Source organism: Episyrphus balteatus, chromosome 3, assembly GCF_945859705.1.
Source record: "Episyrphus balteatus chromosome 3, idEpiBalt1.1, whole genome shotgun sequence".
Lineage (NCBI taxonomy): Eukaryota > Metazoa > Arthropoda > Insecta > Diptera > Syrphidae > Episyrphus > Episyrphus balteatus.
Genome location: NC_079136.1, coordinates 125625817 through 125643278, shown reverse-complemented (window position 1 = coordinate 125643278; position 17462 = coordinate 125625817). Strand labels below are relative to the sequence as shown.

The 17462-nt window shown below is 26.5% G+C and overlaps 1 protein-coding gene across 2 annotated transcripts in view; it reads right to left on the bottom strand.

Annotated features, from left to right (window-relative positions):
• Positions 1-910: 910 nt before the first annotated feature.
• Positions 911-17462, bottom strand: part of LOC129916841 (sodium/potassium-transporting ATPase subunit beta-1) — a 39855-nt gene continuing 23303 nt past the window's right edge. For both annotated transcript variants that reach the window (XM_055997030.1, XM_055997031.1), the window contains 3 exons: positions 3044-3301; positions 2717-2985; positions 911-2648 (listed from right to left, as the gene is read on the bottom strand). In XM_055997030.1, the coding sequence (XP_055853005.1) occupies positions 2370-2648; positions 2717-2985; positions 3044-3301 (806 nt within the window). In that variant the 3' untranslated portion in view covers positions 911-2369. The remainder of the gene's footprint in view (positions 2649-2716; positions 2986-3043; positions 3302-17462) is intronic.

Below are 17462 nucleotides of genomic sequence, written 5' to 3'. Positions count from 1 at the left end.
AATCCTTAAAAATTACATTTGCTCATTGTGAAGTCATATCTGCAAACCAAATCTCTTCTACATCTTGATCCGAAAATATTTATACTTCCGAATGAAAGAAAAAAAATTATTTTTTTCTCGAATATCTTAAAAAAATAGATTTGTAATTTTATTTGAATAAATGTAAAGGCCTGCTTATTGTGAACTCATATCTGAAAACCAAATCATGTTCCAAAATATTTACTTTCTTATAAAAGAAAAACAAATTTTTTTTTTATAATTCGATTAAAAATAATTCAGCAACCAGACCTTCAAAAAACTTTTGGTTTTCAGCTATGAGTACAGCTCATTATAGGCCTTTCTTTTGATGTATGACTTGATGGATTTAGAAAATGCCTAATTTTTAGGCAAGGGGTTAACCTTGATTTTTTCTCGAAAATCCTTAAAATTTAGATCCTTCATTTCCAATAAATAAAAACTACTTTTACACTTAAGCAATTTAAATTGTTTTAAATTGCTATACTTTATTAATATTACCAATGAGTGCTTAAAAATATTTGTTTTTTGTTTGTTTTTTTTTTTTTTTTTTTATATTTATTTAATATTTATGTTATAATACGTAACATTTAATAAATCGTTAAATATGTTAATAAATTAAATCGATTTTTTAGATTTTTTTTTATTTTTTGTTTAAGTTACAGATATACATTTAAAACGTTTTGTTTAATATCAGATTTTTTAATATATATTTTTCGTCAAAATTTAAAAATATAACCTGGAAAATAGAGAACAATATAATTTATTTTCCGTTTTTATGTACGTTTTTGAATAGTTTATTAAAATTGAAAATCAAGAGGGGTTATATAAAATAGCAACACTGATCGATACAATGTGCGCGCTTTGAATTTGTTCTTTTTTTCTATCATTATTATTATTATTATTATTTTTTTTTTTTTGATTTAGTGGGCTATAAAAATTTCTTTGATATTTTGTTTTTAAATTTTAAAATACTCTGTACAAAAAAACCTAAATAGATACAAAATAGAAAATTATTAATTTAAAAAAAAAAGCAAAAGAAATAATTCTATTTTAAAGGTTTCATTGTTATTAATCCTTCTATAAAACAAAAAATTAGTTTTCTTTCTATAATAAATCTATTCTCTACTTTTGATCCCAAATTCAAGCCAAACAAAAAATATATTTTATAGATTTAGTTTTTGTAGGTGAACTAAAAATTAAAAAAAAAAAAAATTGTTAAATTTATAGGAAAAAAGAAAACAATAATATCGTAAATATTTTTTTTTTTTAATAAAAAACTTCCTGTGAAAATTGTTTTTATTCGAATTAAGAAAAAAAAAATGAAAACCGAGGCAATATTATAAATATTTTAATATATATAAATAAATTATTATGTAATTTTAGTGGTCGACAGAAACTAAAATGTTATATTTATAATAATAAAAAAATAATAAAAATAGTTTTTACTCTTTGCTAAGCGTTAAAATTGTGAAAAATAAAAGAAAAAAAAAAATGGTGTAATATTTACTTTTAATTTTAAAATAAAAAAAAAATAATAATAAAATTAAAATGCGAAAATAAAAGAAAATGTTATTTAAGTTTTTTGTTTTTTTTTTCTTTAATGTTTTAAATTTTATTGAAATATATTTACAAATACAAAATACACAGACAAAATATTTTTATATGTTTTCAGTAAAACAGAACGAAAACATTAGAGAACATCAACTGAATAGATATTTATTATTTTTTAACATATTTTTTTGTTGTTAATTTTAATAAAAAAAAAACTCGAAAGTAAAATTATAATTTTTGTAGTTTATTTTATAAAATACATTAACATGTTTTTTTGTTTGATTTCCATAAAAAAATTGGAAATTTTCTTATTTTTAGTTTTTTTTTTTTAATTTATCATAAATATATTTTTAATGTATTAATTTTTTATTTTAAATTTTACACAGGTATAAATAATTGTGCTGAACAAACGAATAGAAACAAAATATATAGAAGAGAAGTAATCAACTTCGGCAATGTTTATGTTGTTGGTTAAATGATGTGTGATTTTTTTTCAGGCATCTTCTGTGCTAAATTTGATTTCAATTTTGATTTTTTTATTTAATTTTTTTTTAATTTTTATCTTTCGAAGATTTTCTTTTTTAAAAATCCTTTTTTTAAGTATCATTCGCTACTCATAAATGGAGAGATTTATGTTGGTGGTATTTATTTTTTTTTTATTTAGGCGATTTTATCAAAATTGGTTCTGTTGTTTGTATGTATGTATAAATATAATTTATGTGTATAAAGTAACTTTTACATATATGTATATATTACGTGAATTAAAATTTACAAATACTACACGAATATGGTTTTATATTCTAATCGACAAATAGCTGGAAGGTCACTGACCCCATTCGATCTCGAATACTGCCATTGTAGATAATGTTTTTGGCCCAAGCACGACATTCAATGCTTAGCAATTGATTTAGTTTTATTGATTCGAATTGTACAGCGACAAGGGGACTTAGATAACCGGGTTGATTGCGGAAGGGGTAGTAGAATGCGGGGAAACCACGAGCTGGGAAATATGAAATTGGACCCATATTTTCTTTGTCTAGTGAATGTTGTCCCTGGCAGGATATCCAAACTTGTTCACGCTGGAAAACCAAATTAATTTTTTTTTTTTTTATTTTATATAATTCACATTCAATTTTAACAAACTTACATGAGTTTCATTAAGACTCTTGATATGTTCAACTAAATCAGCGGGCATAGTTTCGGGTAAATTATTGACATCGTTATAAGTTTCCGGAACCCAGTCGAAAATTTTGTTCAATTTCAAAAATACACATGGACGACCCTTATCATAGCCGTATTGTTTGGCTGGTGAACATTCACCAAATGCATTAATATCAACAATGCATACTTTTTTGATGTCTTGAGTTTGACCGAAATGACAGACTTTTTCATTCATTCCTCCGGTTGTGTTGTAAGCTAGAAATATATTCAATTTAATTTTTTTTATTTTTTTTTTTTTTTAAATTAAACTTACGTTGTACAAATTCATCCAATAAATCTTTCCAATATTTATATTCACCAGGTTTTTTTGTATCAAATTGTATTACAGAACCACGTTCAGTTTCTTCACTCAATGGACGAAAACCTAGACCAGGATTTGTGCCAATTAGCGATGAATCTAATTTCCATTTGGGTTCTTCGTCACTGAGTGTTGCAAATAGACCTTGTAAGCAAATTGCAAAGAGACCAGCCAAGATGATGTAGAATATTATGTAGAACAATAATAATCGACCTGTAAAGAGTAAATTAAATTTAAAATTAACAAAAGGTAATTTTTGTTGTGATTTTAATTTTATTGTAAGTAAAATTTAAAAATATGTACATATTTGTACCACCCAAAAACTCTAAACTTAACAACAACAAATTTTATTACCTAAAATAACATTATTAGAAAATATTAATTTTCAAAATTAATGTTTAAACGATTTAAGTGATTTTCCTTTAATATGAGAACATTTAAAATTGATCAAAAACAAAGTTTAGACATTTTTTTTTTTTTAGAAAAATAGTGATTTTTTTCGAAATTATTTTATCTGTTACTTTATAAATAACTACTTCAAAATGACACACACTATTTTTTTTTTAATTAATTTTTCAAAAAAATTTATGTAGAAAAATTAAAGAAAAAATCAAAAATCCGCCTTTATAAAAGAAATCAAATAACATACCTACATACTTTATTTAAAGATTCAATAAATTATGAAAAGATGAATATTGGAAATAGCTTAAGTCGTTTAAACAAAGAATTTTACATTATATTTTTTTTAAGTTTATTTTTTTGTTTTTAATATTTTTTAAAATTTTAATTTACATTTTAAATTTGTTTTAATAAGCCATTTTATGCTGCGTTTATGAAAGAAAGACCGTGCAACCTAGTTGAGAACCTTCAAAAATGATTCAGATGCTTATATTCCAAAATTTAAAAAAATTTCTTTAAAATTACAAATATTTTGTATGTAACCTAAAACATGATTTAGGTTACTAACGAACTAGGTTACGAACTAATTTTTGGACTTTTTACAAAAACAATTGATGTTTCGAAAAAAGGACACTTGAATTTTATTGAAATCAAAATTTTAGCTATCGATTATTTGAGTAGGTAATTATGAAATGGTAAATCCAAAATATAGAAAATTAAAAAAAAAAATTCAAATGTTTTTTTTTTTTGAAAAAAAAAAAAAAAAAAATGTTTGAAAATGACTTTTTTTGAAACTTTGTTTTTATGTGTTGATCGATATTTTTATTTTATTGACATATCAAACTTTTTGGAATTATTTGGAATACAGTAAAAATAACTGTTTTTCTATAAAACGGCTCCAAATATTAAAAAAAAAAATAAGAAAAATGTTTGGTTATGCAAGAAATTTTTTTGGAATGGTTTGTTTGAAGATTAAAACCAAAAGCAAATTTTATATAGTTATTTTTTAAAAACAAAATGTCTTGCAGCAAATGTATTGCTCTTCGTGAAAAAAAATAAAGGGTATTTTAGACCCCTAACCACCCTCACCGCCCCACTCTAACATTTTTATGTTTTGATTTATATTAGTGCTAGAAATAAAACTAACTTTTTTTAAAGAATTTTGTTTTGAATTTATATATTATTTCTTATATTATTGTCATAAGGTATAAAATTATGCAAATTTTTTGTATATTTCTTGTATACATTTAGTTTCATTAGACCAGGGTCGATAATTTTTGAAACCAAAAAAAAATCATAGTAGAATGAAACCCATTGGAAAAGGAGGTGAATATAAATTTATATAGCTATAAACGACGTAATCTCGTGCATAACTTCAAGTGATATTCTCATATTTGCTGATGATATGAAGATTTTTAAAGAAATTAAGTCTGACAATGACCGTATCCTTCTACAAAGCGATATTAACAGTTTTAATGTTTGGTGTGGTAAAAATGGCCTTTCACTTAACCCAGCTAAATGCCAAACAATTACATTCTCGAGAAAACGAGTCATTAATATTTTTGATTACTACATCTTGCAACATAAGCTATGTAGAGTATTTAGCTTCAAAGACTTGGGTGTCCAATTTAGTTCAAATTTAGGATTTACTGAACACATCAATTTTATAGTAAATAAAGCGAGCTCAATGCTTGGTTTTATTAAACGTTGGGCAAAGGAATTTGATGATCCATTTGTTACTCTATCTTTGTACAACAGCTACGTTCGACCCCATCTTGAGTACGCTTCTCAAGTATGGAGTCCTTTTTATGAAGTTCATAAAAACCGAATCGAATCTATTCAACACAATTTTGTACGCTTCGCTCTAAAAGGTCTTCCTTGGACCGACCCTTTCAACTTGCCACCTTATGAACATCGCATTCAACTTCTTCAGATACAAACTTTAGCACAGAGACGTGTAAATAATGATTTAATCTTTCTTCATCAGCTTATTAATTCCCAAATTGACGCCCCTGATCTATTAGCTTGTATTGGTATAAATTATCCGGGTGGATCTCACCTCCTACGAAGATTTGAACCTTTGCATATCGACTTTCATAGAACAAACTATGGTATTAATGAGCCTCTTAGTCGCATGAGTAAACTTTTTAACTTGAACCATTCATCCTTAGACTTTAATTTGACGAAAATGGGTTTAAAAACATTGTTTCGAACCAGTGCTCCACAATCGTGACTGTTAATCAATGTTTTAAATAAATGTTGGATTTTTTGTACTTATAATTTTATAACTTGTAAATTTGTTTGTAATTATTTTGTTTTTATATTGTGCATGTGGGAGGTTGTATTTTTTGTCTACTAACCACTAACATGCACTTATGATGAGCCTCTGATTGTAGTTAAAAGCTTGTTCTAAGCTTACTACATCAAAGAATCTGAAGTGAAAAAAAAAAAAAAAATATGATGAAAATTAAAGGAAAAATAAATTACGGGCGAGCCGAGTTCGGGAAGTGGGTGGGTTGAGTTTTTAATGGTAAAAAATGGTACATCTCGATTTCCGGCAAAACTACAAGTCCTATAGAAAAAAGTTGTATGACAAAGTTGTAGGTAATAAAAAGATCTACAACTTTTGTATCAACAATTTTTTCACATAACCTCAATATTTATGTGAAAAATTAAAAAAACCGAGTTTTTGGTTTTTTATTTTTATCTTTTTCAAAAACAAAAATTTTTCTACGAAATTTGGTGAAAACTTACCTTATTATATCCCAAATACAATTTAATTTATTTAATTTAAAATATTTATTTTTTAACCTTTTTTTGACTTAATACCAAAAAAACACCCTACTTTTCAATCGAAAATTCACGTGTCAAAATATCAGCTTTTTTCAAAAAATCGGTGGGTATTTTGTTCGTTAAAATCTCTACTTTCCAATAGTGTAAACAAAAATTTACATTAGTATACCATAGTACATGTTCTCGATAAAAGCAAAAAGCTTGAATTCGAAAATTTTTTTATCATTATTTAAAATTTTAGACTATTTATTAAAATTTACACTTAAATTACTCAAAAACCGTAACATTAATCAATATTACATGAAATCCTACGTTTTTTGAGTAATTAAAGTGTAAATTTGAATAAATAGGCCAAAATTGTAAACAATGATAAAAAAAATTTTTCGAATTCCAGCTTTTTTCATTTTTTGCATTTTACTAAAACATGTTCTTTAGTATACTAATGTAAATTTTTTTTTACACCATCAGAAAATAGACATTTTAACAAACGAAATTCCCACCGACTTTTTGAAAAAAGCTGATATTTTGACACGTGAATTTTCGATTGAAAATTATATAGGGTGTTTTTTTGGTATTAAGTCAAAATAAGGTGAACAAATAAATATTTTAAATCAAATAAATTACAGTGTATTTGGGGCATAATAAGGTAAGTTTTCAATAAATTTCGTAGAAAAATTTTTGTTTTTGAAAAAGATAAAAATAAAAAACCAAAAACTCGGTTTTTTTAATTTTTCACATAAATATTGAGGTTATGTGAAAAAATTGTTGATACAAAAGTTGTAGATCTTTTTATTACCTACAACTTTGTCATACAACTTTTTTCTATAGGACTTGTAGTTTTGCCGGAAATCGAGATGTACCATTTTTTACCATTGAAGGCATCGGCACTGGTCTACATAGCTGTTTATATAAAATTAAATAAAATCAAGACATTGTTTCTCTCCCAGATTTCTACCCAGAAACAAAACATTTTTGGATTCTATACAGTATTGGGGTGTGCGAATATTTTCGATCCTGCCGGGGACTTATCCCCGCGACGCAAGCAGCAGGCATGGTTTTTCCTCTATTTTAAATGTCTATCTAAACATATTTCAGCCATTATCACATATAACAATTTCACGGTTTTTTTTTACAACTTTAGGTCAGCGGCAGGATAACTTCGCCCCACTGTCCAGGTGGCAGGTATGGTTTTTTTTTTCTCAAGGCAATGCCAACTAACGTTCAAGACAGGTTTCAGGTGTTATCATGTTAGTTTTTTTTACAACTTTACCAATTTTTTGCCACTTTTTGCACCACTGTTGAGGTGGCAGGCATCGATTTTGTTAAGAAAATTTGCTTAAACTACAGATAAAAAAATATCATCATCACCGTGTCACCGGATGGCAGATATAAATTAGCAGATTCAAAATTGTTTTCAAATCAAACCCTTGGCCTTGAATAGAGTTTTTGTTTACAAACAAGACACCCGATGAAAGATGTTTCCTTCTAGACTCATATTACCTATACATCCAGTTGGCTTTGAATTCGTTTCAGCGATGATTTGTTTGTTTTGTTAAGAAACTATTTCTATTTAAGATTCATAATAATTTTTTTCAAAAACATTAGTCACCAAAAATTAAAAAAAAAAAAAAAAAAAACTAAAAATTCCTTAGCAACTATAACTATCATGACTTGGTTGAATGTAAAACTTAAACTTTTGTACTCGCAACATTTTTTTTCAGTATATCTTCTCTTAAAGTAATTAGTTTGAAATTAATTAAAAAGTCTCAACCATCCATTATGATAATAAAGAAATATTAAACAAAAAAAAAAAAATGACTGATGGATGTCATATGCCGGGAATTTCAAAGTGGTCAGCAGCTTAATAATGATAAGAATTTTTTTTTGTTCCAGTGCCATATGCAGGTGAACAACATTGACGTGTATATAAATTTATATCAAATTTCAATAAATTGTATAGCTTTGTTTTTTTTTTTTTTAATTTGTAATTACAAATCACGTAGGTAGGTTCTTTTTTTTTTCCTTTTCATTTGCAACCACATGCTGATGGCTAAGTGGGTTAAATTGTGGTGGTATAAAGTGTCTGGTGTCTATGGAGGTTTTTTGCAGTAAAAATAGAAATAAAAAAATAGAAAATATTTTTTTATTATTTTTTTGTTGCAATACACAAAAGTAATAATTTCTATCATAAATGTAGTGGAAAAGTATGGCATTCATTAAAAAAAAAATCGAACTCGAGATATTTATCAGCATTTGAATTAAAATGAATTAAATATGGAAATTATTCCTTAAAATAGTACTATTCGTGTGTAGAAGAGACAGTGTTAAAATGGAAAACATTGCTGCAATTAAATAAATTATATTTTTTGCAGTCCTAATGCAGATTTTCGATAATTTTTTTTTTTTGTTTAAACTAAGTTTATTTATATTTTTTAAGTTTAGTTCCATGTTTTTAATAAGGTGTTACACCGAAAAATAAAATTTGAAAAAAAATCAGTACCAAACTATGTATGTCGCTATGTCGCCATGTCGCTTTGTCGCCATGTCGCACAGTGCGGCCTTTTGAAGAAAATTTGGACAAAAATCATTTTCTTCAATTTATAGGTACATTTCACTATTTATTTGTACAAAATTAGCTTAACATAGAATTTCTTAAGATAAAACACAAATTTTGATTTCATAAATATTTTTAAAATACGAAAATTCATCTGATGAGGAATAACCTAAGTTATTATTTTCCTTTTGTTTGGCTTATGCAGTTGCAGTAGATTTTGTGCCAGTACCGTTTGGTTCATTGCTAAAAAGTGTTTTTTTATTTTTTTGGTTTGATTGCTAGAGCAAAAAGGCCGCTACTTTTGTCCAAGGGATGCCGCAAAAAAATCATGTTCCTTGATTTATTGAATATCTCTAAAAATTTATACTGACTCAAGTTTTTGTGGTTATATAGTCTATGCTTTTACCCTGAAGTATTATGTTCAAAGAGTAGTTATAAATAAGGCTATCAGAATTTGAAAACTCTCATGGCAACTTATAAATGCAATGCTTTTGCTTTTACCAAATTAAGGAAGGGACTTTAAATATTTTTTGTAACTGCACTTTAAATAAAAATTATCTCAAACAACAAAAAAACATTTTTTTCTTAACATTTTAAGACTTAATAAAAAAATAAGATCTTTCCAGGTCCAGGTTTTCCTAAGTATCATAAAATGTACATATAAGTTTTTTTTGTAAACTTGTGTATAACATTTTTGTTTATTATTGCTTCCTTCATAAAAATAAATTAATCAAACGCTTTGTTAAAAACACATTTTTCTCGAAGAATATTGGCCTCAGTCAAAATTTATCATGGCATCATGGGCAAGAAAAAATGAACAGACTTTAAAAATTAATATCCGAGCAATCAAAAAAGATATCAAAATTTCTTAAATGCAGTTAAAAAGAATAACATATTTTCTAAAAATCTTAACTTTGCTTATACCAATTGTTTTAACAGAGAAATCATCATTAATATGAGTAAAGGTATATAAAAGTAAGCGTTTTCTTTAATCATCGTAACGTGGTCTCAAGTAGCACAAAAGTCTAAAATACACCAAAATATTTGGTGTATTTTTTGCACTTTCGTGATATGCATTTTGAATATAAAAAATACACTATTTTCTCGTATATAATAAACTCCGGTGGTTAAAAAAATATACCGATTTTGGTGTGTAAAAGGCGCTAGTGGTATATTAAATGATCTCGTTTTTGGTGAAAATTATCCCTTTGAAATTGAAAAATACACAATAAATCTATGGATAAAATACACAATTTAAATTATTCTGATTTAAAATTTGAACCAAAGTTTATTTTTTACCTCAAACAGATTGATGAATTCTAATTCACACCATTTCTTATGAAATAAATGAAAATGAACTTTTATTCACTTTCATAATATTGCCATAAGAAACTAATGGTTAAATATGAATTTGTTTGCCTAATTTAAAAACGAAACACATTCTGTCTACTTATTTTAGATACTACCCCCTCTAAAAATCAAGCGCCTCAAAAATGTCACTGAATTAATGATTTTTTTGTTCGATTTTGAAAATCAGTTTTTTCAAAAATTATAATTTTGTTGTTGTTTTTACATTTTTTTAGAAGAGTTCTTTTATAATATAATATACCGAATGGGAAAAACAAGAATACGGGATAATTAGGTCAATAAATATACTATTATAGTAAAAAAAATTAATTGCTGTCTTCTTTTTTTAAATGGCGGCCATTGAAAAATATGTCGTCTCCCACTTTTACATTCTGGTGAATTTTATGTCCACAGGGTGTACTTCCTACACCAAAGAGAGTGTACAAAATATACCGTTTTGATTGATTTCAGAATCGAATAATTTTATGCACCATTAATGGTATATTATAAAAACAACTGAATATAGGTGTATTTTTTGCACAGAATCTTAAAAAAATGTTGAAATTTTTCACAGAAAAGACAGTGGTATAATTTTTATACCACTAATTTTGAGAAATACACTATATTTTTTCAATTTCCTCAATTTTACACCAAAATTAATGAATTTACACCAATTTATACACCAGTGTGCTACTTGAGGTAGCAACTTTGCAGATAGAGCGTTACTGTAAAACAATTTTTTTCTTAGAATAAACCCAAGAATCACTCCTTAAATTGTTCTTATCTTATACGGGACAGATGTCCAAAAAATAAAACAAAAATTTAGAAAACTTTTACTTAAACAAAAATGTTTTTTATGGTTTGATCTACGCTTTTAAAAAATCATTAAAAATAGTGTAGCAGTTTGTAGCAGTAAATTTATACAGTAGCTTATAGCCAAACATATAGTGTATGCGTTTCTGTACAAATTACAGGATATTTTGAGCCGCTAATTTTTTACGTCTATTCAAAGTTTCAATAAAGTTTTCAATAAATTTCGTAGAAAAATTTTTGTTTTTGAAAAAGATAAAAATAAAAAACCAAAAACTCGGTTTTTTTAATTTTTCACATAAATATTGAGGTTATGTGAAAAAATTGTTGATACAAAAGTTGTAGATCTTTTTATTACCTACAACTTTGTCATACAACTTTTTTCTATAGGACTTGTAGTTTTGCCGGAAACCGAGATATACCATTTTTTACCATTAAAAACTCAACCCACCCACTTCCCGAACTCGGCTCGCCCGTAATTTATTTTTCCTTTAATTTTCATCATATTCACCTCCTTTTCCAATGGGTTTCATTCTACTATGATTTTTTTGTACTTTTTAATGTTTTTGAAGGCATCGGCACTGGTCTACATAGCTGTTTATATAAAATTAAATAATTAATAAATTAAAAAGGCAGTTTTTCCCCTCTTTTCCCCTTTTTTTGGAGTGATATTAGACTTTTAAAACTTATATTATTTTTTCAGCGTTTTTTTATTAAAAAGTCTCATCAAGACATTGTTTCTCTCCCAGATTTCTACCCAGACACAAAATATTTTTGGATTGTATACAGTATTGGGGTGTGCGACTATTTTCGATCCTGCCGGGCGGCGACTTATCCCCGCGAAGCAAGCGGCAGGCATGGTTTTTCCTCTATTTTAAATGTCAAACTAACTATCTAAACATATTTCAGCTATTATCACATATAACAATTTCACGGTTTTTTTTTACAACTTTAGGTCAGCGGCAGGATAACTTCGCCCCACTGTCCAGGTGGCAGGTATGGTTTTTTTTTTCTCAAGGCAATGCCAACTAACGTTCAAGACAGGTTTCAGGTGTTATCATGTTAGTTTTTTTTACAACTTTAACAATTTTTTGCCACTTTTTGCACCACTGTTGAGGTGGCAGGCATCGATTTTGTTAATAAAATTTGCTTAAACTACAGATAAAAAAATAATTTAAGCGTCATCATCATTAACATTAAATTATGACGCTGGCTCCCTAGCTGAGACGCTGGCTCCCGGGCTATGAGAACATTAGCATTTTTAATGTGATTTGTTTCTCATTCTAAGGCAAACTTATCCGAAAAAAAATTAAATTTGCTGATGAGTAATTTCAATCAGTCAGAACTGCTAATTCTGGTATTGACTTAAAATCATCTAGATTAGATCTTATCAAACCATGTATAAATAAAGTGTCTGGTGTCTATGGAGGTTTTTTGCAGTAAAAATAGAAATAAAATAACAGAAAATATTTTTTTATTCTTATTTTTTTTTTTTTGTTGCAATACACAAAAGTAATAATTTCTTTCATAAATGTAGTGGAAAAGTATGGCATTCATTAAAAAAAAAAATCGAACTCGAGATATTTATCAGCATTTGAATTAAAATGAATTAAATATGGAAATTATTCCTTAAAATAGTACTATTCGTGTGTAGAAGAGACAAAGTTAAAATGGAAAACATTGCTGCAATTAAATAAATTATATTTTTTGCAGTCCTAATGCAGATTTTCGATAATTTTTTTTTTTTTGTTTAAACTAAGTTTATTTATATTTTTTAAGTTTAGTTCCATGTTTTGAATAAGGTGTTACACCGAAAAATAAAATTTGAAAAAAAATCAGTACCAAACTATGTATGTCGCTATGTCGCCATGTCACCATGTCGCTTTGTCGCCATGTCGCTATGTCGCTTTGTCACCATGTCACCAAACTACAAAACTGTTTAAATTAAAAAATATATAGGTTATGTAAATACATTTTCGAAAAACAAAAATATCCATTCTTTTTGAAAATTTAATTTTTTGATACAGGCATTTTCTCTAAACCTTGTTTGTATATGTCGATATTTTTTTGAATGTCATACCCAATTTTCAATGAAAAAATTATGAATGTTATTTTCTTCACATACTGTAAAAACCTATGTGTCTTGTCTAGCCATCAAATTGTGATAAATTTTGTTCTTTTTTTTTTTAATAAATTACATAAATATAATGACGCAAATCATTCTTTATTCTTTTTGGCCCACCAAAAAAAAAAAAAAAGAGTATAGTCAATGACAAAAAGAATGATGAAAGACAAAAATCAAAACCAAAATACAAAACAAGTAAATTTTTCAAAAATTGTTCGACCCACAAACAAAAAAAAATTAAATTACGTTAAAAATCTAAAAATAATTAAATACCTAAAAACAAATCTAATTTTATTTTTTTATACCAAATAGACAGTTTGTTTGTTTTTTAATAAAAAAAAAGTATTTTATTTTAAATTTTTCTTTTACTTGTCTGTTTTTTTTTTTTTTTTTTTTTTTTTTGTCGGTAACAAAAACAATTTGCATTAAATAATAATAAAGAAAAAGAAGAAAGAATTGAAATTATGTTCGATTCAGTGAACAAAGTTGTAATTATAGTTTCTGCTTTTTTTTTTCATTATTTTGTTGTTGTTTAGTTTACACGCATAAATAAAATTTAAAGAAACATGGTGTTGGATGACTATGCGTCGTTCATGTGAAACAATACAGAATGTTTGTTTAGATTAAAATTATAAAATTTTTGTACAAAATGCGCAGATGCAAAAATTATATAGAACGTTTGTTTTGTACATTGAACTCTGTGCATTTTTATATTTTGCATACTTTGCTATATAAGGCGGACATTATTGGTTTTGAATGAGAAAATATAAGTTCAAGGGAGGTGGTTTAATAGTGTGGTAAAACTTTTCTTGACCCTGTTTTTTCAGTTTGATTGGGATATTTAGGATTACGATAAATAGAAGATCTTTTTAAATTTGAATGGAAAATGGATAAATATGAAATATGTAACTAAGAGCAAATTTTGAACCAATTTTCATTATATCGTTGAATTTTTAAACAAATAAGAGTTTTGCCTTTCAAGAAAAAAAAAGAGAATTTTTTTATTTTCAAACAAAAATGAACATTTTTTTCATAAAAAATAATTGAAATAAATTGGGAGCGGGTCATAATTCTGCTTGTCAAAATTCTGTACGACAAAATTCTGTGGGGTCAAAATACTGTAATACCATAATTTTGTACGTCATTATACTGTAAACACAAAATTCTGTACGTCAAAATACTGTATCAACAAAATACTGACATGCAAAATTCTGTTTTGTAAAATTCTGTACGGCAAAATACTGTATATCAAAATTCTGTAAAAATGCTGTAAAAAAATATCGTTTTGATAATGTAAAAAAGTGCGCGCGCACATTATCAAAACGATATTTTTTTACAGCATTTTTACAGAATTTTGATTTACAGAATTTTGATGTACAGAATTTTGAAATACAGTATTTTGACCAACCAGAATTTTGCTATACAGAATTTTGACTTTCAGAATTTTGTTCCTACAGCATTTTGCACATACAGAATTTTGACATACAGTATTTTGGCATACAGTATTTTGAATACAGAATTTTGCAACATACAGAATTTCGACCCCAACCCAAATAAATTTTATAAGTTTTTTACAATTCTTATAAAATTGGTTGTAAAATCATTGGATTATTATTTTTTTTACTTTGGAATTTTTGAGGTTGATTGATACAAATATAATAAAGATTTATCAGAAAAATATTAAAAAATTGCAGTTAAATGTCAATATCTTAGCAAAATGTTCAAAAAGCAAAGTAAGAAGCAAAAATAAAAACGAAATTTTAGTAAAATAAAAATATTGTTTTTATAATTTTTTGGAAAATTTCAATACACAATATCTTTTGAAGTGTTATCTAATTGCTAAAAAACATCTGTCTGTTTAGAAAAAGAAAAATAATTGCAGTTTGAAACAATGTTGGTAAATTGCTAAAACCCAGAATTATAATTTGTCGGATGCGTCTAACGAAACGGAGGGGAACAGCGCTTACAACCGCACTCGAAGGATGAAAACTTATCAAAAATTCAAAGAAAACAACAACAATTGACATTTAGCCCAGTCATTTTAGTCATTTTTAAGCCCAATCTGCGGAAAAATTCCTACTGGGCTGAATTTTGGTATACAGCTTAATGACGGCTTTGTTATGAAGATGTGAAAAATCGACATTGATATCGTGTCCGCGTTAAGAGTTATAGGGGTCAAAAGGTCACAAAAACTGATTTTCAGCAAAACGGTAAGTCTTGTCAAAAAATTTTCAATGCAAGAATTGTAGACCAGATTATTATATATAAAAAGTGTCATGACACTTTTTTTTCCTAAGACCCACCGTTTTTTAGGTATAACGATTCAAAAAGTTGAAGTTTAGTTGTAATCGTCATAATCCTATTCCTGAAAAAAAAACTCCTAACCGAAAAGTTCCTGAAATTTCATTATTTTTTTAGCTTGAATTTCGTTCCTCAACTGTTAAGAATATGGGGAAACCAAAAAAAAAAAATGGAAATTTTCGCCATTTTTCCGATTGGGGCCCTTCTCCCGAAACCATTTCCCTGGGAATTTTTGTTTAGAATATGTCTGAAAATATACAGGGTGTGCAATAGAGAATGAACAACCCTAAAACGGCTTATAGCTACACTTATGATTGTTCTAAAAACAGATAGAAAAAAGTTCTATCGCAACCAGTTCATAAAATATGGACTTTTTTTCGTTCAGTGTATTTTAAATTTTATCATCTTATGTTTTCGTTCACTACAACCACGAATGAATGAATTTTATTTATTTCTTTTTTTTATAATTTTCTACAATAATTGTATGAGTACATAATTGCTTTAAAAACTGCAAAGCTATTGCACATTTTCGTAAAAAAAAAATTTGAAATCTGTTTTTTGATGCAAAATGTAAAAAAAGTATTTTATGACAAATTTTAAACACCTGTGGTATAAAATAAATCTATAGAAACCTAGGTGACCATCTTTCTTAAAAATATTCTGGTATAAGGTTTTCTGTTTTCTTTCTTCTGATAATTTTTTTTGAAATTGAGCATTTTTTTAATTCTGTATTTTCAGTACATAAATATTGTTTTTCACTAAAGAAATTTTTGATGATATTATGATGATTAATTAAAACAAAAATTTTATTGAACCGAATTCAATCATACCAAAACTAAAAAAAAAAAAACGAAAATGTTGACCCCGAAAAATTGAAAAAAAAAAATACTGAAAATGAAAAATGTTAAAAACCAAAAAAAAAAAAATTAATAACTGAAAATGTAAAATATGGAAACCATAAGTTTTTAAAACCCAACAATTCTTCAAGGCTAGAAGTTATATAAGATCTTAAAAAAAGGAAAAACAAAAATCGCAAATCAAAAACCTTAAACTTATAAAATATTAACTACAGTGGGTTGCCAAATTAATAGGGACAAACGAATTTTTTTGTTTGGTTTACTTTGCTCAAATTTTTTCGTTTCTGCCAAATTACCTGAAATTTAAAATTTACATAAAAAAGTAAAAGGGCAGAAGCACTAAAAGGCGATTTCGTGCCCGGAAAATTGCCAGACCGGTTCAATACTTATTTTTTCTTATCGAAGAATAACATGATATTTTGTACTTTATGGCAAGTATTTTAAGAATTGCACCGGTCTGGCAATTTTCCGGGCATGAATTCCATGGGAACATCTTTTTGTGCTTCTGTCCTATTCTCCCCTATTTTTTAACCAAGATTATGATTTTTTTTTTTTTACTTTTTTTAGGTCCTTTCATATCTACTTAATAAGTATAACTAAATGAGACAACAAAATTTCAGGTACTTCGAAAAAAACCAAAAAAATTCGTTGTCCCTACAAACACAAAGAATTTAAGAAATTATCTCCAAAATTAAAAATCTACAAAAATCTACAACTTAAAAAAAAAAACTATAGCCTTGAAAATTCAAAATGTTGAGTTAATTATGACAGAGTGTTTATGATTACCCAAAGTAATAAAAAAGAATCAAAATGTTTGAATTTTAAAATCAGAAAACTTTAAAAAATAGTTACATACATTTTTCCTATGCGACGCGCGCCGATTCTAACAAAAAAAAACAACAAACTTTGGAATTTCAGGATTTTGAAATTTCAAATTCGTTTGATTTGTTTTTTTTTTTTTAATTTTGGTTATTTTTTTAAGCTTTTATGTGTCAGATTTTCAAATATTTTATTTAAAGAATTTTAAGTAATTAATTGAGGCAGTTAAAAAATGAGCTTTAGATAAATTGTTTTTTAAATTTCAGAAAGATTGGGTAGATTAGATTTCACAATCAATTACTTGTAAGAAGCCTTAGAGAAGCTATAGCGCCATCTGTAAGGCTTTATAGAAGCAAAATTGTTTGTTGG